This window comes from Eptesicus fuscus, chromosome 10 (genome assembly GCF_027574615.1).
Source record: "Eptesicus fuscus isolate TK198812 chromosome 10, DD_ASM_mEF_20220401, whole genome shotgun sequence".
NCBI classification, from domain to species: domain Eukaryota; kingdom Metazoa; phylum Chordata; class Mammalia; order Chiroptera; family Vespertilionidae; genus Eptesicus; species Eptesicus fuscus.
This window is the reverse complement of record NC_072482.1, coordinates 80,013,894-80,040,309: the sequence shown is the minus strand read 5'-3', so window position 1 is coordinate 80,040,309 and position 26,416 is coordinate 80,013,894. Positions and strand designations below refer to the sequence as shown.

Here is a 26,416-nt window from a genome sequence, read left to right as displayed (position 1 = left end):
GCAATCTCATAAAAATATACAAGCCTAATAATGCAATTAGATTTTAGTATATAATCAAAGCTTATTTTATTACTAATTGAGAAATCGAGTAATTTCTCAGCCATCAAAGGTTCGCTTAGGGGAGTACTAATTTCATATGCTATGCCTATAATTTTTTAAGAAATCAAATGATAGTATATGTTAAGTTTACTATGTTTTGCTATTCAAGTTATACTCATGTTTTATGACACACACACACACACACACACACACACACACCACAAAACAAATATATATATTTTTCTTACCCGGCCAACCTCAACTAAATTTGTAACCATCACAATGCAGGCAGACTGTTCTTGCCAGATCATTCTCCAGAAATCATACACTGTTTCATGAACTGGGCCTATTAAAAAATTAATTTGAATATTATGTTATCAGAGAAAATTTGTAATCAGTAATAAATTTAGAAGACAATGTCACTGAAAGTATTTAAAATTCAGTTCCCATCTACAATCATGCTATGGGCAAAAACACAGGCCTATACAAGTTTGTGTTTAGATTTGCTTTCTATAATTTCCAGTGCAGAAGCTATCACTCGTTTCTAGGATGTTTATATCCAAGTTACTTTAATGCATCTTCAAATACCTGTGAAAACAGGACAATGCTACTATCAACCAAACAGTACATATGACCAATTACATATATGCACACCATTTATACACAGTGCATGTTTACGGTTAATGAAGAAACTTCATACATAGAGTATCATCTGCAAACCGTGAAAGCTCCTCCTGGGCTTTACTCATTACCATGAAACCAGAAGAATGTTCACCATAAATGAGTTTTCCAACTTTGAAAGGTTTATATACAATTAAACTCAATTACTCCAATATATGTGAAAACAATGAAAAAAACGTGCCTTCTGTCAAAGAGCAATGTAACTTTTCTCTTTTATACAATAGATGTGCAAGTTTCTCTCCTAATGACCAGTGCTCCATTTGGAGAGACTGAAGGTGTTTTTGTTTTTGATGTTAGAATACTTTTACTCCCCAATGTGCCACTGTAACAAGTTTTCTCTACCTTTTTTCTTATTTTCCAACAAAGAATAAACCTGACAAAGTTCCCTTTAGCCCTTTGTTTTGTCTCAGCCTTAACTTGTAAAAAAAAAATTGCTGGAAGATAGTCTAACATCTCATTATAAAAATATTGGTCTTGGGTACTATTACATTCCAGGCTGACAGACTGCTACAAGGAAATGGGCACCTTCAATGAGATGAGACTTCCCTGGCTTTCATCAAAAGTAAGAAATTCCTCTGCTCAGCACTACTGACTAGAGCTCTGGGACATCAGGATACCAAGAACCAAATCACAAAAACTACCAGCAGCTTTTCTTTTACTTGCAATAAAAAAATTAATCAAAGTTTATATACGTTTTATACAGATAAAACAACTTGTATTATACAAATGAATAAAGAGCGGTGTTATTTTTCTTCAGCCAATGTAGGTAAAATTGCAAAAAAAATGCCACATGGATGAATAAGTAAGTTTGTTTTTGGTATAACACTTAAAAAGGCAAAGTTTTACCTTGAGTTGCAATGTAGTGGCTTGGTCTCTGGTAGCCCTAAAATAGGAGAACAAATTAGTCATAATTTTACATCAGTATCGGAATAAAAAGAATGAAGGCATAAAAAGATGAAGACAACCACCTGTTAAGATTAAGTTATAGTAAAAAGTCCAGAAATGAGTAGTGAACTCATAGTTCACTGCTCAAACCTAGGTTATCTGAAAGGTAAGATTAAAAAATAAATATTTTAAGGGCTCTGATTAGAATATATATTGCATAATTGAGATTTGTTTCTTTGGGAATAACCTCATAGATTTTGTTTGGTTTCACTAAAATGTTTATGCCTTCATGTTAAGCTTTAATCATTCATTCCTGGAAAAATTGTGTTAAAAAATACCAATTCTCACTTTATCATCCAAAGGTACAACACACTGCATTACAAATGGACAACGACATATTAGAACCATAAAAAAATAAGAGAACATTCCAATGTTAGAGCTGGACAATGCATGTGTGCATCAAATCAAAATCCTGCTGAGATTTCATACAGAATATTCCTACTCTATAACATATTCATGAATCTGCCGAAACCATTTATGTGTGCTGATAATAATTTACTCACACATAATTATAGGTACACACACGTACAGAGAAACAAAGAGTTTTAAAGTATACTTGTCTTGAACAATAAAGTTTAGTATTTTTTTCTCTCTTTTTAATGTGCCAAGAACTCTGTGTGGTTAAAGATCTAATATTGTTTCAATAAAGAAGTTATTCCTGAGAAGGAATAGTTTTGTAGTTACTATTAATTAGTTTAAACTGCAATAGACCCCGAGTAGCAAAAATGTTAATGGTGTAACAGGCTAAGCTTTGAATTTGTTGTGTATTTACCAGAGTGTTTTAGTAAAAAGCCTGTGGTACAATTTATCCACATTTTGGTGTGGATGACTCAATACAGATATACATGCATATAAATGAAGATCTCCTATCTAAAACTTAATAGGTTGAGCAGTATACTGTTGCAAAATTGGAAGTTTTTATTCCTTAATATACCCACATAGCACAGCGTTTTATGAAAAATTTGTTTCAAGCTTTATAAGCATTTTATCTCCTGATTTTTATGAAAAATTTACCAATTGCAGGAGACATCTTTTAAGCATAACAAATTAATAGGAGAGGGAAAATTATGATATTGTGTAATGATTAGCCAAAATACACTGGGGTCTTAACAGAAATATGAGATAAAAATAGTCTTAGGGCACACTTTTTATATATGAAACATAAAGTAGCATTATGCTAAGGCTCCAGTGTATATGCCTTGGTAGAAAATCAAGGTTAAATTATATAGGTAAGAAGAAACACACATTTGTCAGAGAAATGTTAATTTTAATAAGTAGACCAAAAGTTTTCCATGTTAAGATGTCTAATACATTTTAAATATTGAGTGAGAATAAAACGAGGATTAAAAATTTAATGAATATATTGAGATTATAATTTATAAAATTTATTAGTTAAAATATAAATAATGACACTTCACAAAATAACTATATTTTGACCTGATTAATCTTAGCACACCTAGGTAAACTGAAGTTTATTTTAGTAAGTACTTCACATGTGCTAAGCATTGTGCTAAGTGCTCAATATGCATTGCTTTATTTAATTCTCACAACAAATAAGATTAGTACTATCATTACCTCCACTGTGAAGAGGAAACTGAGGCTGAGAGATGAAATAGTATTCCCACGATTTCCAGTGTGATTTTGAACCAGGAAGTATAAGTGAAGAGGCTGTTCTTCTTACATGTAATATAATGTATTGCCTCCTCAACAATATTTTATCTTTTATTAGAAAATTTATTTTCCATTGAAGAGAGAATTTACATGTAGATATGTTTTTAACTAAAAATTTAACAGTGAAATGTATGATTACAACAAACTTTTTTATTTGTATGATTCAATATATATATGTGATATGTGTACTTCACAATCCAATACCACACACCACACAATAGTCTCCCTACCCATTATTCACACGAGAAGTCAAATGTAAAAAGTAAAATTTCAGAAACACTAACACATCATACTATCCAGCTTCTCACATGTTTGGGGAAGGGTAAGAATAAAAGCCAGAAACAGAAATCATCAACAAATAAAACTCAGGTACATAATAAACTGTCAAGAGCTCAAAATGGTCCTGTTTTTCTAAACACAGGAAAGGGAAGGAGCTAAAACAGATCTTTACACATGTAAAGGAATTACAAAGAGATGAACATAGATATACTGTATGAGCTAGTTACGTGAAGCATGCAGAGAGAACTAGTAGTAAGCATTAGTAATAACTGTAATTAAGAGTAGTTACATTAAGTATTCATAATAGGATACTGTTATTTACGTATAGTGGTACTTACATCCCTGTACAGCCAAATCTACAGCCCAAACCAAAGTCAGGTGTGAAAGAAAGCACAACAACGTCAGTAAGTACTAGGACGCAGAACAAGGAAAAAAGTGTACAGTTTGTTCTTTATTTTTAAAAGCTAGCAATCACTTTATAGGTAATAACAAGCAAAAGGGTTCACATCTATGAGCTAACAAATTGGGCATACTGAGCTATAAAAATACTTACATCTATATAGTTGGCATTAATGTAATCTGAAGAAGGATCATCCTCGACAGGTTGCAAAATTACTCTGGAGTGGTCGTCTAAAATTTGTAAATAATAAAATAAAAGCTATGAAATATTCCCCTTGTCTTGAGACAATGCCACTGGCAGAGACTTGGAATAATTCAATGGTTGATAAGAGCTTACCCATAATATAGTATCTACATTTCCTTAAACACCAGTCATTAGAAGAAATACAAGAACTTTAATGAGCTTATTACTTATCACGGTTATAACCTTCTGTTAATAAAGCTTTAGTGACTAACATCTTCATAATTAGGAAGCTTTTAGGGGACATGATAATTAATGTATAATGAATCGTCATGTGAGTCATGGACTTGTCTAAGGAATTAAATTTGCCTTGATTCCTAATTTTGCTTCCTAGGCATAATTTTAAATGGGTGGGGTCCTTCTGTCTGTACTTTACAGCAAATGATCCACAGAAATAAGGGAGTGAATTTTGAACTCTGCTCTCAACTTCCTATTTCTTCAGAGTCAAGATTAAATTCTGATGTATTCATAAGAATCTTTAAAATAATTTACATTGGTAATAGAGTGCTCAAAGTAAATAAACAGCTAGTTACATGCTACATGATGTTAACTTTCCTCATTGCTGCTGAAGTTTCACATGATAATTAATTTATTTACCCATGTACACACATTGAAGAGTTGAGGAGGAGGAAGTCCCTAAGGACAAATAACAGGGAGCAATTGGAATTTGTATAGGCTCCAAGGAAGGAATAAAGGTATGTAGAAAGAAGACCACTCCCACCTTGAATAGGTTTGGAGGTATAGCAGTAATTTATCACTGAAAAGACCTTTCTTTTCTTTTTTTTTTCTTTTATTAGTGTCTTTTTTTTATTGTCTAAAGTTTTACATGTCTCCTTTTTCCCCAACTGACCCTGACCCCCCTACCATTCCCACCCCGGGCAAGCCCCCACCGCCCCAGTGTCTGTGTCCATTGAAGACCTTTCTTTTCATAGTCTGATATTCTCAGTTATTTCATAACATCCCATGCATTTGTGTGCAAACATATAATCACATAGAACTATATCCACAGTGGGAAGAGTGTGAAACAATTTAATTAATGAGGATGATGACAATTTCAGAGTCACTGCCAATTGCCAATGCCGTTTGAATATTAAGTAGATTGCTTTATAAACAGATGTGTCAGACCCTGGGACTCTCTTAAAATTTAAAACCACATAAAGAGGGGTTGCAACTTACTATTTATCTTCTACCCACAATATTTACATTCACCAAGAATTCTATGAGGACTTACATGCTATAATGTTTCCATATCGGTTTTTTGCTCTATTTTGGTCTTTTTTTGCTACATCCCAAGATGCTGACTGTCCTTCAAAGAAGCTCTAGAAAAAAAAATTAACAAGCAGACTGAATTTAATTCCTTTTCATGCATCAGGTTTATCTGTTGTGAAGACCAAAATAGTAATAGCCACTTTCTCAGGGAGGAAGTCCTACAGTAGTAAAGTTCCATTTCAGAACAAAGCTTATTTGCTGGATTCCTACTTGTTCATCTTGGATTGGACTGAGTTCAAATGAAGGACAAGAAACAACTTTAGGGGGGAAAAAAGGCCTTAAAATTATTTCAAATTTAAGATTGCTATAACTTTGTGAGAAGGAGGTAGACAAAGCATCAAAAACTTCAAAACTACTTTTAATGAGTTATCTTTCAAGTGTGCTTCCTTTAGCATTTATAACAGGAACAAAACCACACTTGTTTTCCCCACAATTATTCATTAAATCATGTGCAATACACCACATTTCAGTTTCTTTGAAGATCATGAAAAGCACGGAGTCTCTACAAGAGACCATATGAAAATTTAAAAAAATAGTCACCATCTCCAAGAATTTCGGAACAGATGAATTTGTTGATTGGTTTAATTGCCATATGTAGCAATTTAAAATATGGGTATAGCTTTCCTTTTTGCAGAAAAGCTTTAACTTTGCTCAACACAGGAAATGGGGTCTTCAAAGAGTCAACGGTCTTTGAAGTGAGGTGCACAGGAATACAAGGAAATGAGCAAAAAGAACCAGTGCCGGCAGCATATGATAATTCCTTGCACTATTTCGTTACCACAGCATAGTGTTTCCGGCATACAGTTAAAACCAACTTTTGAAATTCAAACATAATTGTATTCACTCCCAAACTAAGTTATACAAGTAATAATCTATAAATATAATGAAGCATTTAGAGAATTCTTCATGGAGTTGAATGCATTTTGAATGCAAAGAAAATTAGTGCTTGAATTCTTTCATTTTAAATGTGCATGTTTGGTGGTACAAGCAAGGAGGTGCATGTATGGTGATGCATGTATGGTGGTACACATATGGTGGTGCATGTATGATGGTGCATGCGTGGTGGCACATGTGTTGTGTGCATATGGCAATGCATGTATGGTGGTACACATATGGTGGTGCACATATGGGGTGCATGCATGGTGGTGCATGTATGGTGGTACATGTATGCTGGTGTATGTACTGTGGTGCATGTATGGTGATGCACGTGTGGTGGTGTGTGTATGGTGGTGAAAGATCTTCCTTCTCCACATCCTACTGACATTTCTCAGTAGGCAAAGGTGGCAAAGGAACTGTTTCCTTTTTGCTATGTATTGTAATGATTAATTTAAATCACTTCTCTTGTAGTTTAATTACTGGTATTTTTGTTTGAGCAGGAAAGGGAAACAAGGAAGAAGAATTTCTCATATCCTTCTTTTGGCTTCTGAACATTTGGATTTGTAGTGCTCTGTTTTTTCCTCTCAGCTACACTCCACAATAATGCTCAAAACAAAACTAAGAATCACAAGTAGTACATGTAGAACACAAAGCTTCATCCCTTTTCTCAACAGAGGGTCAACAAACAAAGAGGCAGAGAAGTACCTACTGACTAAGTCATTTGAATGACAGAACCTGTAATGATACAGTGGAACCCAAGGTATCTTGCTACACACTTGACTTTTCATGCAAACACAGTATTAGTGTCTAGAGAGTATTCGACTCTGCTATGTTAAGGGGAGGGAATTTGTTAAATTTCCCTGAGTATAATAGTTAGAAATAACATTTAACATAATACAGAAACTTTCACCTCATATTCCTCTTTGAACCCATAGCTGTCTGATGTCTTCATGAGATTAATGTGCTGCAGTAAATCGGCCACCCTGATGGCTGGGTGCAGCTGTCCCGTCTGGTAAGGGGATTCTGTCCCCTCACAGAGGTAGCGAGGTACATCAAGAAGACGACTGGACTCTGCTGTAGCACTGTGGTTCTCATCTGGCATTTTTCAGATTCAAGAACATTAAAAAGAAGACAAAGTTATCTTGTTTAATATATATATCAATGCACAGATTTTTAAGATCTCAAGATCTTCCTGGTAACAGGAGGAAGGGAAAGAAATAGAGTAGAGGCCTAGGGCAGCATCCCCATAAAGACAAAGCCTTTCACTTCAGCTCAAGGTACAAGGTCAGAGTACATATGTTTATTTCAACAAGGCAAAAGATGCTTTGAGGTGTAGAGAGACATCTAGTCCACTTTTAAAAAGTATAGTGGGAGGTTCTGTCGGGTTCTCCCTTTTCTCTGTATCTGCAATCATAGCAGTATAGAGTGGGAACAGAAAATCAAGTCAATTGGAGAGGTGTTTTCGTTGCTGATCAAAATAAACAGTCTCCTTCGCAGCCATAAGCCAACCTCCCCGTAGACAACCCATCCCCACAGGGCTGCTCTTCTTGCCCTTGTGGCCTTACTATGCCCAACCACTTGGGGCTTCTCCTCATGGCACTCCAGACTGGAAAGCAAGGGCATTCTACAGAATCATCTATGAACCCTTTATGTCTGCCAGCCAGGTCCCATGTGTATTTATACGCAATCTCTACCCACTTGGTTTATTATTACTGTTGCTGCTTGTATTGCTAATATATTTGGACTCTTCTGGCTACCGTATGAAAGAAACTAGCCTATGTCTCTGGGCAAAATATGTAGTAGGTACTTCCTCTGAAATTCTTCCCTGGACCACCCAGGCTGGGCTTCACAACTCCTGCTTTACATTCTCATGGCCTCTTTTTCTACATTCATGTATTTTATCTCTTAATAATTTGTTTACTGTTTTTTTTTCTTCACTAAACTCTAAACATTTATAGGGTAGACACAGAGTCATTTTTTAAAAATTCATTCCTAGTGCCTGGTGCAAAGCAGTCAATAAACATTTCAATAATTGAATTCGTTAAAACCAGTTGATTCCCTTACCACCCACAGTTAAGTGTAGGCCCCATCCCAATTGTGTTAATAGCTTAAAATGAAAAGAAACTTTAAGCATCTTTCTGTCATAACAAGGAAGGAAAAAAACAAGAACATTTTACCTATGAAGAATAATTATTATTTTAATGACCATAGTTCTAATCATTACAATGAGAAAAAGCATGCTTATATGTATCACATTTAAACTTACCACTTAAAAAAATGTTTTAAGGGGTGTTACTTTGAAAAGCATTATACTGCCATGCTCATTAACAGAAGAGAAAGTACACTCTTAGGGGAATTTTTGTTTTTAATGATAATGCATACTGTAGAGAACAATATTTAATTAACAGTGAAACATATTTCAAATGCTGGTACATTTGCCTGTTCTATCACCAACTCTACAAATAGGATATGGCAAAAAATGAATTGTTGTCCCCATGATAAACATTTTTTCTTCCTGGAGAAGGAAAAAACAAAACAAAAGAACCCCACAATCAGATTTGTATGCTTCTATAATTTAGCTTGATTGCATTTACTTTACTTTCGCTTATCAGGCTGAATGCATTTTTTTTCTCATTTACTTCTAAAATACCATAATGCATCAAAAACACCACTGGTGGATTCTGCTGTGACCTAACCACCCAACTGAATTAATGCCCTTAAGTTAGGTTTTTCCCACCCCTCTAGACACAAACATTTTATAGCGAACATAATTCATGAGATTTTCTTCTTCCTAGGTGCATATCCTCAACTGATCTATCTTTGCTAAAATATTACAATGGATAGACTGACAGAGAGAACATATACATCTCTCCAGTAAAGTTAATCAAAAGCTACTGATCTGGGCGCTATTGAGCTCAGGAGGAGATGAGGACAGATAATGTCAGTGAGGCGGAATGCAATCACCTAAGCTGCTCTGTGGGCAGCCCCAGCGTTCACATCAGACCTGCTGGAGCAGCGGAACACTGCCACTGTAAAAGGCTCAGTGAGAAACACAGAATTCACCCACATTCTAAATCTTCCGTAACTGTGTTCCAGTATGAAATGCCTTTTGTTTTGCATTAAGCTTTAATACAGTAGTACAATGAGCAGCATTCTTTAAAATAATCACATATGAATTATTAATCTCCAAACATTTCCGCCTCATTAAACCACCTCTTAATGTGACTAGTAGGGAGAGTACATGTACTAATCATTATCCTTATTGCACATTTAAGAATAATAACTTCAAGTATTTCTTTGATGGAAAGGTTTTCTAGAATTCTTTGCAATACACTTACCAGTTATAGGGACTTTAACCCAAAGAAGCATTAAAACACAAAAAAACAAATATACGAATTAATACGAAAAGTTTCTAAGCTCTTTTAAAATCAGCAAGTAGATATTAATATCAAGCAATATTTGAAATGATTTCAAAATTGCTTCCTAAACACAAAATCAGTTGGATGCAAAACAACTGTAAACATCATGACTCCATGAATGATGAGAAATGCAAGTCATTTTTACATCTGATATGATTAATGGGAGTTAGCTTTTCAACAGCAAATATATGTGTATATATTTTTAAATTAAACAGCCCAACTTTCAAAGTGAAATAAAATGCATAACGGCTGTTTATATGAACAGGTTTGATGACTCTATTGTGTTAACTCTAGCCTTCCTTAAACATAAATATCCCTTTTCACAGGGAAAGCTATTATAATAACCTTTTAAACTTTATAGTTTGTAAAAACTCACATATATTATCTCATTTCCTCTTTTACAAAACTGTGGAAAAGGTACTGTAGGAATTATTACCTCTTTTACAGATGGGGAAGCAAAGATGAAAGCTACAGTATTTTCATGAGTTTCTACTGTGAGTTCACAAGAGGACTGAGACTTGGACCTACATGTCCTTAAAATATTACTGTAATCACTTTTTAACATTTAGGCAGCTGATATTTTTCCAGTGAGTTGTTAATATTTTAATTGAATTTTACTTATTAATTTGATGTTGACAGCCTTCTAAAGTGCTCAACGAAGGTGACATTTTCAAAGGCACTTGGTGCCTTCACAATGATCAAGATTCCTGACTTCTCCCTGATGGTCAGGCTACCCCTTGGGACAAATTCCTCAGTTCACTTCCCTGCCATTATTGGTGTGGACATTCAAGGGAGAGTGCAATCAGCAACAGAGAACACTGACTTCAGGATTCTTTTACGATATATTTTCTTTATATTACAAAATTATAACTTTAAATATTTTAGAGAAAAAGATGTATTTTACTTAACTGCATTAGCGGAACTGTTCCAAAATGTTATGAAAAGGTAACTGAATGCTGAATGTATGCATAATAAAATATGCATAAAATATAAGCTAAAGTTTTATGTTCACAAGAAATTTAAATATAAAATATGAAAACTGCTAATGTTTAAGACACATTTTTCTGGTAATTTCTACATTTCTTTGGGTAAATCCTAAATATTAGAAACACTGGTTTAAAAATGATATATAACTTGTGAACATTATAAGCAAGATGGTCATGAATCATTCGTGTGAAATCAGTCAAGGAATAGAATACAAATTGGAATGAAACTACTCATTCTATTCTTAAATCTGTAATTAAATTAAAAATTAATGTAATTTTACATCTGAAAAGGAATTATTTATCACTCATAATACCAGTTGTCTTAGATGTTATATAGTAACTATAAAATTAGGAGGATTTAGAAAACCCCTTCCCATCAGATAGATTTTTACATATAAAGAAATTATTCTGGTAGCACTGGTCCCTGTGCATTTTGGTTCATTCTACTAACCTGCATAAATAAACCTAAGTCTTATATTAAGCGCCACTGTACTTTTGCTGCAAATCTAATGGAACCAAAAATTAGTGAATGCGTTGCTTTAGAAAAGCACACCTTACTAATTTGAAATCCACTGGATCTGATGAGATTTACCACAGGTGTTCTCTTTGATAAGGTGATAACTATATATTTTAAATCAAGTTGCTTTCTGCACTGTGAATAATTACTCTGTTGACAGAGTTATAACCCATGCAAGGAGTTGTGATCCATGCAAAAATGATGATAAAGAATTAGGGCCTCACCTAACACAGCGGTCGGCACAAGTGGATCATTGGGCACTGTATAAGAAAACAAAGCTCATGAAGGAACATATTGCCCTAAAGTTGTTTCCTTTAAAATAGTTATGTTTTCTTAAGAAGTATCATTATTAAACTTTCTTTGGTTACTATAACCCGCAAAAGTAAAATTCTCTTTCAGTTTGGGTTATTGCAAAACACCAAGAGAGAAAGGTGCATATATAATTACTAGAGGCCCGGTGCATGAAATTCGTGCACGGAGGGGGGTTGTCCCTCAGCCCAGCCTGTACCCTCTCCAAGATGGGACCCCTCGAGGGATGTCCGACTGCCCATTTAGGCCCGATCCCTGTGGGACATCCCTCTCACAATCAGGACTGCTGGCTCCCAAATGCTTGCCTGCCTGCCTTCCTGATTGCCCCTAACCGCTTCTGCCTGCCAGCCTGATCACCCCCTAACCACTCTGTTGCCAACCTGTTTGCCCCCAACTTCCCTCCTCTGCCGGCCTGGTTACCCCTAACTGCCCTTTCCTGCAGGGTTGATCACCTCCAACTGCCCTCCCTTGCAGGCCGGGTGCCTCCCAACTGCCCTCTCCTGCTGGCCATCTTGTGGTGGCCATCTTGTGTCCACATGGGGGCAGGATCTTTGACCACATGGGGGCAGCTATATTGTATGTTGCAGTGATGATCAATCTGCATAGTACTCTTTTATTAGATAGGATAGAGGCCTGGTACAGGGGTGGGGGCCAGCTGGTTTGCCCTGAAGGGTGTCCCTGATCAGGGTGGAGTTCCCTTGGGGCGTGGGGCGGCCTGAGCGAGGGGCCTGTGGTGGCTTGCAGGCGGGCCACGCTCCCTGGCAACCAACGCAAGCACAGGCCCTGGTATCTGGAATTTATTTTCCTTCTACATTTGAAACTTTGTAGCCTGGAGCAGAGCCAAGCCTGGGGCTCCCTCCGAGGCCCGAAGCCATTTGTGTTGCGGTTATAATTGAAACTTTGTTGCCTTAAGCAGGTGGGCCCAGCCAGGGTGTGTGGAAAGCTTTGCTTCCCCTGTTGCCGGTAGCAACCCTGGCCTGCTCTCTCAAGCTCCATTCTGCCACCATTTGTTTGAATTTGTTTACCTTCTATAATTGAAACTTTGTAGCTTGAGTGGAGGCTTAGGCCTGCAACGGCTGTCAGAAAGCTTGGCTTCCTCTGTTACCTAGGAAACCTTGCTCTCTGTGGCTGTAGCCATCTTGGTTTGGGTTAATTTGCATACTCGCTCTGATTGGGTGGTGGGCGTGGCTTGTGGGTGTGTCGGAGGTGTGGTCAATTTGCATATTTGTCTATTATTAGAGAAGATAGTTCAGTACTCAGTTTAATTTAAAAAACAAGGAATATTCAACTTGACATTATAAAGTTTCTAAAATAGGGGGGAATCTCATGTATTTTAGATCTAGCAAGTGCAAGGTACTTGGAGAAATAATCCTATCTAATAAAAGAGTACTTTGCAAATTGACCATCACTCCAACACACAAGATGGCCTCCCCCATGTGGACACAAGATGGCTGCCGCAGGATGGCCATCAGGGGAGGGCAGTTGTGGGCAATCAGGCCTGCAGGGGAGGGCAGTTAGGGGTGACCAGGCCAGCAGAGGAGGGCAGTTGGGGGCAACCAGGCCTGCAGGGGAGAACAGTTGGGGGGGGGGACCCAGGCCTGTAAGGAAGGCAGTTGGGGGGGACCAGGCCTGGAGGGGAGGGCAGTTGGGGGTAACCAGGCCTGCAGGGGAGGGCAGGGGAGGGCAGTTGGGGGAAACCAGGCCTGCAGGGGAGGGCAGTTAGGGGCGACCAGGCTGTCAGGGAGGGCAGTTAGGGGTGACCAGGCTGTCAGGGGAGGGCAGTTAGGGGCAATCAGGCCAGCAGCGGAGCAGTTAGGCATCTATCAGGCTGGCAGGGGAATGGTTAGGGGGTGATCAGGCTGACAGGCAGAAGTGGTTAGGGGCAATCAGGCAGGCAGGCAGGCGAGTGGTTGGGAGCCAGCAGTCCTGGATTGTGGCAGTCGGACATCCCTTGAGGGGTCCCAGATTGGAGAGGGTGCAGGCTGGGCTGAGGGACACACCTCCCCCCCCACCCCCGTGCATGAATTTCGTGCACCGGGCCTCTAGTTATCTCACATTCATTCAAGTATTTTTATTTTATTTTTAGTTAACAGTGGGAAATATATTTAATCATTCTTCCAAGTTCATAATATAGTTACACTGCTGAATTCAAGCTTCCTAATAAGAGAGGCAAAAGATAGAAAAGTTGGGGGAACAAAAATGCTTTCAAATCCTTAATGGGTTAACTATTAAATCAAGTAGTTAGAGAGATGGTACATCTACATTTTCAGGAAAATTTACTTACAACAATATTTTATGTTCTTCTCTGTCATTTATCTTATAGTGAAATAAAGATAAAATAGATAAGAAAGGCCCTATCTTGATTAAAGTTAAATTTCCAAATGACTATAGCATTTCTAACTTGTTTGGTTACATACATATCAAGGAAAATGATGGGTTGCAAAATGTCTGAAAATTTTCACCAAGCTGAACATTACAGAAAAAAAACCTTCCCTTTCTGAAAAGACCTAAATGCATACAACCTACAAACACTTTATTTTCTCTATATTACCACAACATATGCTTATAATATGTATAAGAAATAATAGTTTTATTGTCTATTTTTCCCTTATACACATGTTTTTCAACTGAGGTAAGCAAACCTCTTGGATCTGTGGAAGAATGCACCTGCATATACAAGACCTAGGATAAACATGATTTGCTTTCCTCAAGCATCAATTTACTTGAGGATTTAAAGAAACAGTTAGATAGTTTAACTTATTTTTAAGTAACAAACAGTGCTATAGAAAAAATATATAAAATTTATTGGAAATTTGAGGATAAACTAATATTAATTATGAGGCAATTCTTCAAATCATTTGCCATTAAACAGCACTTCAGTGGAAATATCTTAGAAGTCCTGCCTTCATAGATCAACATTAGGAATTCTTAATATGGATGGGTAGATAAGGTGGTAGACAGATGAATGGCTGAACAGATTTCACCATTCCCTGCCAAACCCCTATTCAAGTAAATTTTTGAACTTCACACCAGATACTGAAGAGCATGTATATTCCTCTTTCCCCCAGCTAACTTCATATATATATTATTAATTTCAGAGAGGAAGGGAGAGGCAGAGAGAGACAGAAACATCAACGATGAGAGAGAATTATCAATCGACTGCCTCCTGCACATCCTCCCACTAGGGATCAAGCCTTCAACTCAGGCATGTGCCCTGACTGAGAATCAAACCATGACCTCCTGGTTCATGGGTTGATGCTCAACCACTGAGCCACGCCAGCTGGGCTCAGTTAACTTTTTGTTACTAAAATTCTCCAGGAGTATATAGAATATTTTAATAGAATAATTTTACCAATGCCAATAATCCGCAGAAAGAATATGATGTTTCTTATCTCACAAAGAATTTTATCTTGCACAAAGGAAGACTCAAATGGAAAAATAACTATAAATCTGACATAAACTCATTTTATGTAGGCAATCAAGTATATTAAAGCAATGACATATGATTTGGTCTGAGTGGTATATATGAATATATCTTATAATGACAAAGTAATAAAATTCATGCAGTTTAACATTAAAGTGAATCTACTATCAAGAATGAAAATAAGTTCTTATGAATTCCATAATATTCTCTATCGCTTTTTTATCTTTCTAGCTGTTTCTCCCATTTCTTTTCCTTATTTTCTCTCACTATTCAAAAGACAATGTGTTGACTGCAGAGTGCACTAAACAGCTTCAAAAATCATTTATGAAAATTTTAATATTGACTGCAAGAGTGCACTAAAAAACAGCTTTAAAAATCATTTATGAAAAATTTAAAGAACTTACATCTTGGACTAAAATTATGTTGGTCCATGAAGGTGATGGAAAGAGGATCTTCCGCATGCAGAGTGCTCTGATCTGCATAGCTTCGGTCCATAGCATTCACCATGTGAGTCATCTCCTGCCGGGTGTTCCCCATAGCATCCTTGCGCTTCTTAGCGAGCTTGCTGCCAAGGCAAATACAAAAGGGAAACCTCAGTGTGAAGCTTGAAGGAGAGCTGACACCAGCAGTATGTAGTTCAGAAAAGCCCAAGGATAAGGATATAGATGTGGTTTACAAAACTTAGGTCATAATTTCGGGAATTAAGTTCCACACTCAAACAATGTATTTTGGTTGCTATGGAACTAGCTTATTTGTCATGTGGGTGTTTCAACATTCAAGCTGTCAACCCAAACCTCTTATTTCTTACATTTTATCATTAAAATAAAATATTATAAAATATAACTACACTTTATAACAACCATATGTGAATATTTCCTTATTAGAGCTATTCAAGAAAAATTTAAGCTAAAGCTAAATTTTGGTTTTCCTCTTGGGTGATTAATTCTTTTGTCAACTTTTAGAAGTTCTTCTGAGGAATAACATGACTACTTTTTAAAGTTTATTTTGTTATACTCATCCAATTAAAATAAACAAAGCAATCCCATTTTTCAGTCTCTGTTTTATTATTCAGTAAAATGCAACATGTGTAGCATTAACATATTTATCAATTTATTTATAACATTAACCCAAAACTAATCTGGAGGCTTGTAAAATCAACAACAGCTAAATATAATGCAAATACACAGGAAAATATGAAAACGTTATATACCATATGAAAAATTAGATGCATTACACAAATTATTATAATCTTGAATTACAGACACGGTCAAATCCTAAAAGCTTGTTTTAGAATCACATGGCGGAGTATCCACTATAGAAATGCCTTATAAAGTCAGTGGGACAAATGACTTGGAAAATAGAAGAGTTAAGACTTATCAGCTACTCAAATACTGAAATCTTTATCTTAATATCAAAGATATGAAATACCTTATGATTCTTTGTGACTGTTACACATGAAACATGTAATAAAAACATTAAGGATATATAAAACGTTTACATAACATTAACAAGGCGATTTAGATGATATAAATAAAGGCACTCTAAAAGCCTGTAGTAGCCAGATTATGTTTCTAAATTTATGGCAGCAGTTTATGTCATCTCTGAAATATTCTTTAGTTGTTTTAAGAATACCACTTCTCAGCTAGATTATTAGCTAGGATATATTCTTCTGATTCTCATTAGTATCTTTACTAGAGAAAATATGCTACAAACACTTTATTTAAAGGCTCATATAATAGTTGTATTTATGCCCCAAAGCGTTTCCTTTCAAAATTCAACCTAGCAATTCAAGAGCTACTCCTGAATAGAATACTTCCCTCCCCTACCCCACCCCCATCCCGAGAATTATAATACTTAACCTCAGGGAGTTTTTACCCAACATACCCAACATATGAACACAGCAGATCTGACACCTAAATAAGACAGTCGGAAACTAAGCTTTAGGGATTGAAGTAGCACTTTTTAAAATAATAACAATAATAATAACAACAACAACAACAACAACAACAGAACTAGTAGTAAGAAAACAATGACAAAAATATAATAAGAACTAGCACCACCACCAACAGCATTACTACTACTAACTACACCATCACAACCACTACCACCTCCACCATCACCACACCACCACCATTATTAGCAATATTTGCTCTATTCATTGAAAAGTCATTATCTCTTTTTTTCTAGGCGAGGCAGTAAAATCCTCATAATAACCTTACAGGTTCCAGACAGGAATTGTGAATGAGTGCTGCTGCAGTGGGAAGACACATCCTGAAGTGTGGAGACCTGGAGAGCAGCTTAGGGGCAACTTATCTAAGTGACTATTGGCATCTGATCCCAGAAGTGTTAAGCTTTTGATTTTTAAATTACATTTAAGGAGAACCAATGAATCTAAATATTCACATTAAATTTCCTGATTTTTTCAAGTGCTTTTACTGTTTGAAATAGTGTATGAAGCAAATTAAACATTAGCAGATCATATTTTGGTCTACAGACTTGACTTTCCAAACTTACCTCTTTGATGTGATGTAGGATATTTGTTCATTGACCTACAAGGTTCTTGTACCTCTAATTTCTGGTTAACTTGCACTGTGTCTCACCTCAGTAGGCAGGCTTCTCTGACCAATTCCAACAACCTGTTTCAGGTTAGGTTTTCCTGCTAGGTGAGTTTCTAGCACCACGTTTTCTACCTCTAATAACACTCATCACGTATCATTGCAAGTGTCCTATTAATTCTTTTCCCCACTGTGTGTTCCCACACAGGGAAGAACCATCTGTATATTCCTAGCACTTACAGCAGTGTCTGGCACATAGCAGGCACTCAAATAAAATAAAATACTTGTTGAATGAATAGGCCTGTGATATGCTTCACACTCTTCATTTGCTAATTCAGTTAATTCTCAGATCAACCTACTGAAAAAGGCATGAGAGTTCTGACTGTAAAGATGAGTTTATTGAGGCTCAGACAAGTTAAATAACTTGCCCAAGGTTGTTTATCTAATAAGCAGTGAAAAATGACCTGGTTTCAAGGCCTATACTCTTAACTATCCCCAGTTGCTGACATCATTAAATGATACATTACAAGTGTACTATAATGTAAAGCATCTTCTTACCCTAGGAGTGAAACATTAATTGTTACAATGGGAATGCAGCACAGATGTTTTGCCATGTAAAACTTTTGCAACAGCAAAAAAATATATAGTTTAAAAAATAACTTCCAGTCTTTGCCGGGCAAGGATAAATAATAAATTCGTTCTTCCAAAACTTTAAGAGATTAAATTGGACAAATGTAACACACCATGGAATATGGATTAAAAAGTTAAAATTTTGAGGATGGGCAGTTCAAAGCAATTAGAAAAGGCATGTTTGCACTTTGAGGCTTTACTTTAAAATATATAATTTATATGTTTCATGATTAATAAAAATACGAAGCAATGAATTTATCAAATTCATGGCAGGTAAAAGTTTTCATAGCTACAAAGGATCTTTACTTTTCAGAGTCACAAACCTTTGTTAGTTGTCAAATTACAGGGACTGTAGCCTTTGTTAGTATCTGCCAACCAAGCATTATCAGTTTGGTTCTAATATCTTAATTCTCACAACTCTGTGAGGTAGGCTGTAATTCAGGTTATTACAAACAAATATAAACATCATAGTTAAGTGTTTTGATCAAGAACTGAGCATTCCTATGATGATGTCAATGAATGTTAGCTCAAAGATTGCATCTGGTTAACTTTTAAATTCCAATCAATTTATTTCTACTTTTATCTTTAAAAATCTTTAAAAATTTAAAGATTAGCTTCACTAGTTATGTTTGAGCAGCTTTTAAAAGCATATCTCTGTGACATTCTTTCTAATTATGATTAATAATGCCAATAGCCACAAATATTACAATAACAGTTTCATAATCTACTAGCAAGTCTAGAATCCTGGGATATTATCCATCCACTAAAAAGACAATCCCATTCTAACACTATCAATATATAGATAGTTAAGGGGAAGCTTATTGGCATTCTCATAATTAAATACTTATTGATTTCTGTATGCTTGATGCTTTGTCTCCTCTGAGCAACAAGTATATATAATGTGCACTTCAGGGCAGTTAAACCATTCTGCAACTACTTGAGTCTGACAGATGTGCAAACGACTTTCATCATCAAAGCATCCAACAGCATAAATTTCCGCAGGTGGATATATGGGTGGGCCATAAAGAGGGAAAGTGCTCCATCATTGTATGAAATGGTACAGTTAATTACCTTTGGCTTCATCCAACATGATTTAACAAGGATATTATGACCCATCAGAATAAGCATATTTAGTTTACACCTGCTTGTGTAGCAGATTTTAAGAAACCAAACATTTATAATATTTTAAAAGGTTGGTGAAATTCTGTTATAGTCATTGAGACTCAACAAGTTTTGTTGTTAAGCTAGATTAAATTTACCTAATGAAATAAATAGTGAGGGATACATGCCCTCAAACATGTATAATCACTGTCCTTAAGCCTAAAAGGTGGTGGACCAAATACAAGCAATGTCCATGAACGCTTGGTTGTATCATTCCTTTGGATTGGCTGTATATCCTGGCATCTAAGGTAGCAAACTGAGAATGACTAGAAAAATAGAGTGGATAATACTCTCCATCCTTATCCAAAGTATAATTCTATACCTAATTAGGGTGACCTAAGACTTTGGGAGAGAAAGGGAGATTTGTGACACATATGTATGTTTTGTGTAGGTGGAAGGGGCTTTTCCCCACCTTGATCTTGTTTTTTTATAAATAACTAGTAGCCCATTTGCAGGAAGAATCCTGCCACTGCCATTGCGGCCGCCGCGCCTGCACCCGCGTGCCACTGCTGCCCGCCCTGCCGGGGTTTCCCTCTGGCAGCCAGCTTGCTTTCCGCTTTTCCTCCCTCTTCCTTCTAAGTTGTCTTCAGTCTTCACTCCTCTCTCCCTCAGCGTATGCAAATTAACCACCATCTTTATTGGATAATTTGCATACTTGCCCTGATTGGCTGGTGGGCATGGCTTGGGCATAGCAAAGGTGCGGTCAATTTGCATATTACTATTTTATTAGGTAGGATAATCCTACTTATATTAAAATAAACAATAATGTTTTTTTTTCTCTGAATTGTTTTCTATTTATCTGTCACTACAGCATTACGCATTTACCCATTTGTTTTCGCAAGACTATACTGAGAGCCTAGAGGGCCAGATCAAAGGTGTTCATTTGGAAGTTATAACACATCATGGATTCCTGGAAATGTGGACACAGCTGTTTTCACTATCCGTCCTGATGTGATTTGCATCCTGGGAAGCCACTTTTGATTGTTCTATGAATCCATCACCTGGGTCATTTTGTCAAATAGAACAGTGTTACATAAAGATAGGCATTAGTGAGTTACAACCACTATCTCTGCTAGATAAGTGAGGGCTCATATTGATAAGGTACAGGTTTGACTTAAGTAAATAAATGATGTTTTAGGCTGTAGGCTAAAGCTACTTATGGAAAACTGAAAATTTAAATTAAATGTAGCTGAACATACAGAAATACAATATCCCTTTTTAAAAAGATTAACAAAATAAGTTAATAGGTAAACTTTATAGTTTTAGAGTCCAGAAAAACAATTTTTGAAATGTCACCAAAATTGCAAACATCCTGTTTTTTTTTTTGTTTTTGTTTTCAAAAAGGGATACTGCATCTTTAACACACGTAAAGTCGTATATCACCCATTTTCTACTTACAGGTAGTAGGAGTAAGAATAGTAGCTCCTCCTGGCAAGCAAATCACAGACAGTGGAAAAAGAGAAGCAATGGTGAATGAAAAGCGTGACTCTGTCACATTCAATAAAGCAGAAAAATGTGCGTTAAAAATAAAATGAAATAAAATAAAATTCATGTTTTTTTTGGTTTGCATTTCAATTTGCTCATGCACTGGTTAGATATCTTTTGCCATGCAATTAGACAGATATGCAATAGAAAAATAAAATTTAAAATACATAATTTAGGAAAAAAATAACATGCTGACATTTCTTTTATAGCCAAAAAAATTGAAAAATTAAATGGATTGTGTATCTTCAACATGCAGTTAAGCACATCCTCCATTACCATCTAAATGTCATGAAAGATGGAACAGCTGTTTATAGAACTTGTACACTGAATTGATTATTATTCTTTAGATACAAAATATAAAGATCTATTAGGTTAATATAGAATATATGCAGAATGATACCTAAATTTTTAAAATAAGTCATTATATCTTAGTGGTACACAGGTACATACATATATTAAGTGAATATACATATGTACCAAACACTATAATATACACAAAAATATGTCTACAGTAGATGTATGTGAAGGTGATATCATACACAAACATTTACTGTATTGAAACATAATTTCACATTTATGTTTGTAATTATTAAAGCATCCATGCTGTGCATTTAAAATATAATACATAACCAATGAAATAATGGCATACATTTGGAAATAATTCAACAGCAATTAAATTAAAAAATGGCATTGCGTTTTGAAAGATGCAATATCCCTTTTCTTAGCCTAAAAACTTACTTTATGTATACCCTTAGCTGTAGAATTTCACTAAATTGAATTCCAAACCATTTCTTCACACAACCAAAATACACAGAATGTTTTCAACATGAGAAGTATACCTATATATGTTATTATTCCCAGTGAGGGACACAATCTTGAGAAACCTAATCATTTCTCATAAAAATAAAGATCATTAAAGGCTAAAATGATTTGCCTTTTCATTATTTTTATTATAAATTTGTGTATTACATGGGTACCTATGTTATACACTAAAATTGTTTCCCTAAATTTGATACCATCCAATATTGTTATAATATCTAGGATTTTGTGTATGTATAATAAACATAGTTTTGATTAAATTATACAGGATACATGTGTGACACAAAATATGAGTAAAAGTCATTACAAAGTTGCTTGGATACGCAAGAGATTCAAGTAATTTAGTTATAATGTTATATATTGGAAGGTAATATATTTAAGTATGTAACTTTGTGTATAAAATTATAAACTTTACTAATCATGGAGGTGATGAGGAAGAAAAATAAAAGCCCTAGCATATTCTCTACCAAAAGGCAATCAATTAAAGTACAACTGTGAAAACTCCAACATTAAACATTTTGCTTGAGGCCCATTTATCTAACCATTTAAAATATGAACCAGCAAAGAATTTCTACATTATGCAATTTTAGAGAGTTGTCAGAGCATATATGTCCCCCTCCCCCAATCATGCTTCGAGATTGTTTTAGCATACTTTATAAGATTTATGTTTCAAATGTTTTTGTTATTTCTAAAATAGAAGGCCGTGAATAAGAAAGACCCTAAAAACAAATAAAACTGATAATTTCACCCAATTTTAACTAAGTGAGGACATAATCAGAAGCTATTTTCTTGCTCCCATGTCCAATCTGAAGTGACTGGAATAATGTTAATTGAGGAGCAAAGTTGAATTAACTCTCTAAACTGTTTAGTGTAGTTAACCCTCCAAGTATAAATTTACCCTAGAGACATATGATCTGGAGGTTATTTTAAAAAATTGTATTGATCTTAACTGGCAAATTTGTATTACTAAAATACTTAAATCTTTCTGACTCAAATATGATGTATTTTCCAACCACATAGGTAGACAACAGCAAAAAGAGAAAGCACTATTGGGGAAAGCACGTATGTAGCTAATTTAACACAAAACACTATAATGCATACCTAATGTTTCTAATGCAGATGTGTCTTCTCCAACATATATATCTCCAGGGAATAATTGTAAAGAGGCAATACATTAAAATAAACTCTGATGGAATTATTAAACATGTAGTATGAATCATATCTATATTGGTAATGATCTACTTTGAGTACAAAATACTAATCATCATAGAATATTATATGACTTATGTTATCAACATCATTTATTATATTATTTAATATAATTTATAAATTACAAACACTTCTATATGCAACACTATTTTAGGGCTATATTCTGGATGTTAAGATGTTTTTAAAGTCCTTCCCAATTGTAGAATTATCTAAAACATATGATTGGAAGAATTGGGGATTTGTATTAGTTTCTGAGACAATGCCTGACAAATGACATAGAAGAAAATGAAAAAAAGTTCAAGTTATAAAAACTGTATACTTTGAAATGTTTTTCAGCAGGAGTAGACTTTAATCTACAGACTAGAGTGAATTTTAAATTCTAGTGGGTCCTAATATCTTCATATAATTCCAGAAGATATTAGTTGATACAATATAAAAGACTAATGATCAATTTTTAAAAACTTGACTTTTCATATTAAAGTGCTCAAATAGTCAGTGAATATTTAATACACAACTTCAAAAATAATGTTTATATTCTTCTCATACCTTATTTATAGCCAATATGTAGAAAAATAGAGTACAAAATAATTCATAGACCATAACCCAAGCATTATGATAAATCCTTATTTCATCATTCTTAATAAATAACACTAGAAGTACAAGATAAATTAACATCTTAAGTATCTTTGCATTTGAGAAATTTTAATTCACACATTAATATCAATGTTAATGTGACAAAAAGTAGATTATTTATATCTGAAATTAAACTGCAAAGAACCAATACACATTTATTTTAGAAGTATGAGAAATAGACTCATGCTGACATGGTTAAAATGCAATTCTTCTAAATTCAATTCTCTAATTTAAAAAGGTCAAGGAAACAAAAAAAATATTTGAAATCTAGTGACATAAATAAGTGAGTGGGACAGAATAAAAGGAGGCCTTACCTCTTTTTTACAATTAATACGACAACTAGGAGGAGGAGGATGAACACCAAAATTCCGGCACTAATTCCTGCTATTTTCACCACTCTGTCTGTCTGCTTTGCTGGGTCTGGAATCACTTCTGGTTCTTCTGTTGCTGCTGCTAAATGAACCAAAAAAATAAGTTACTAAAAAAAGCTAATTATCACAGAAAGGAAATTGCACAACCCTTACCAAAAGGTGACTTGTTTCATTTGCTTGAATGAAAATAACCTGTAAATATAAATACAGAAGGGTGCTAAACTATACAGCATGAGAGATTTAGGGTGAAGCTAAGGGGAGAGCTTTCTGAATGGGGGTTAACACAAAAAATAAAACCAAAATCTAGACATAATTGTCAAAGGGAATGGCGAACGATTTTTCTCCAAATGTCCTTAAAAGTGAGACAGGGTCAGATTTAAAAGATTTATTCAGCAAACTCTCTCCATTCAAGTGCAGGGTGCTGTGCTTGGCCCTTTAAGGTAGAGTCGGTGGCACTTGTCTGGGACACAAGTGGTTAAATTAAGTAAGTGCCTCGTCTAACTGCTGAAGGTGTGAGTTTATAATGTGCTGTACAAAATTTGAAACGGATAGTTGGTTTGGGGCACAAAAAGAATAAGAAAAGTAAAACAGGTACATCAAGAAATATTTCACATTCTCCTAATAAATAAAACCAAGATAATAAAATTGGAAAACAGAAATCTGGAAAGATAATTTTGAAAAAAATATTTTTTTTAGAACTTCACTTCCTTTCTTTTTGGAAGCCACCACCATCCCCTATATACACACATATTAAAATTATAATCTTGCCATGACCGGTTTGGCTCAGTGAATAGAGCATCGGCCTGGGGACTGAAGGGTCCCAGGTTCGATTCCGGTCAAGGGCATGTGCCTTGGTTGCGGGCACATCCCCAGTAGGGGGTGTGCAAGAGGCAGCTGATCGATGTTTCTCTCCCATCGATGTTTCTAACTCTCTATCCCTCTCCCTTCCTCTCTGTAAAAAATCAATAAAATATATTTAAAAAATATATAATCTTTAATTAATTTACAAGCTCCAGTAAACCTATGAAGACATTTTCCTTTTACCTTATTTACCTATTTTTATGTACATTTTACATATAAAAATTGAGGCTTAGAGAGATGACCATAGATGACCAATTGCTCAAGAACAGAGCAAAACCTAACATCTATCATCTAAACCAGCAGTCTTCAGTGTTTCCATCCACGACTCTCCTGATAACAATGTGTGTGACTAGAGTGCAGGGGATTCTTAGAGTTCAGCGCACCGGGGAAACTGCCTTAAAGCCCTCATCACAGTGTCAAGGATAATGGCTAAATGAACAAACAAATAAATAAATCTAATCTCAATGCTTTCTAATGAATAATTTTCCAATACCCCTTTTTAAATAATCCACTTTTTCTAGAACACTATCCTTTCTTCTTCTTTTTTTTATTTTTTTTAAATAAATATATTTCTATTGATTTCAGAGAGCAAGGGGGAGGGAGAGATAGAAACATCAATGATGAGAGAGAATCATTGATCGGCAGCCTTCTGCATGCCTCCCACTGGGGATCGAGCCCTCAACCCAGGCACGTGCCCTAGACTGGAATCGAACTCAGGACCTTTCAGTCTGCAGGCCCATGCTCCATCCACTGAGCCAAACCAGCTATAGGCTGTCCTTTCTTCTTTAGCGCCTCTGTCCTGGCCTATTTACCCACCCACCCCTCCTCTTTGATCCCGAGTTCAGCACATCTAAATGTCTGCTCCAGTTTCCCAACCAGCCAGTTTCACTCAGAAGGTGACTGACACAAGTCTGCTAACTTTTCTATTTTTTCAGGTAGGAAAAATGAACTAATGCATTGAATACTTATATTTCATACATTTCAGAATGGTAATTTAAACTTCATAAAATGGTAATTTAAAATGAAACAGAGTTTGAAAAAAAAAGTTTAGAGAGACTGGTCAACTTTGCAAAAACAATTCAGTATCACTGTCTTAATTTATCTTATTTCAACTGGATCGGATAAAGCATCACAGGGACCAGTGTTGGGTAACTATTATTCTCAAATAGGAAAAGCGAGTCTTCAGCTTGTTTCTTCTAGTCAGCAAGTTTCCAACTTCACACTTTGCACACATGAGGGCTTCATGGGATTTCCAGCCTCATTAATTAGGAAGAGAGGTAGTTCAGTGTTTAGCACATTTCAAGCTACGCATTACAGTTCAATTCATCACACATGTATTCCATATAGTGGAGATCTCTTTTCCCAAGAGCAACTTTAGAAATACAGAGATTATGTATTATAGAACTGTACACCTGAAACATATAATTTTATTAACCAATGTCACCCTAATAAAGTCAATAAAAATAAATGAAAACACACACACATAATGAAGAGAGGAAATATATTTTAAAGTTGCATGTGAAGCTAAAAAGAATATTGTAGGCAATTCTCAAAATGGATTGGTTCGATACAGTTACCACTTCAAATAGAAAGGGAGACTGAATGTTTGATATAGAAATTCCTAGAAAAAACTTCAG

General features: G+C 35.4%; 1 protein-coding gene across 2 annotated transcripts in view; it reads right to left on the bottom strand.

Moving 5' to 3' along the window:
* The window catches only part of PTPRK (protein tyrosine phosphatase receptor type K), a 477,611-nt gene that overhangs the window by 18,408 nt on the left and 432,787 nt on the right, over positions 1 to 26,416 (bottom strand). Inside the window, exons 14-20 of one of the 2 annotated variants that reach the window (XM_008138467.3) lie at positions 23,862 to 24,000; positions 15,460 to 15,620; positions 7,311 to 7,495; positions 5,487 to 5,574; positions 4,169 to 4,245; positions 1,567 to 1,603; positions 288 to 385 (exon numbers count right to left, since the gene is read on the bottom strand). In XM_008138467.3, the coding sequence (XP_008136689.1) occupies positions 288 to 385; positions 1,567 to 1,603; positions 4,169 to 4,245; positions 5,487 to 5,574; positions 7,311 to 7,495; positions 15,460 to 15,620; positions 23,862 to 24,000 (785 nt within the window). The remainder of the gene's footprint in view (positions 1 to 287; positions 386 to 1,566; positions 1,604 to 4,168; positions 4,246 to 5,486; positions 5,575 to 7,310; positions 7,496 to 15,459; positions 15,621 to 23,861; positions 24,001 to 26,416) is intronic. The other variant, XM_008138476.3, reaches the window with a different exon arrangement.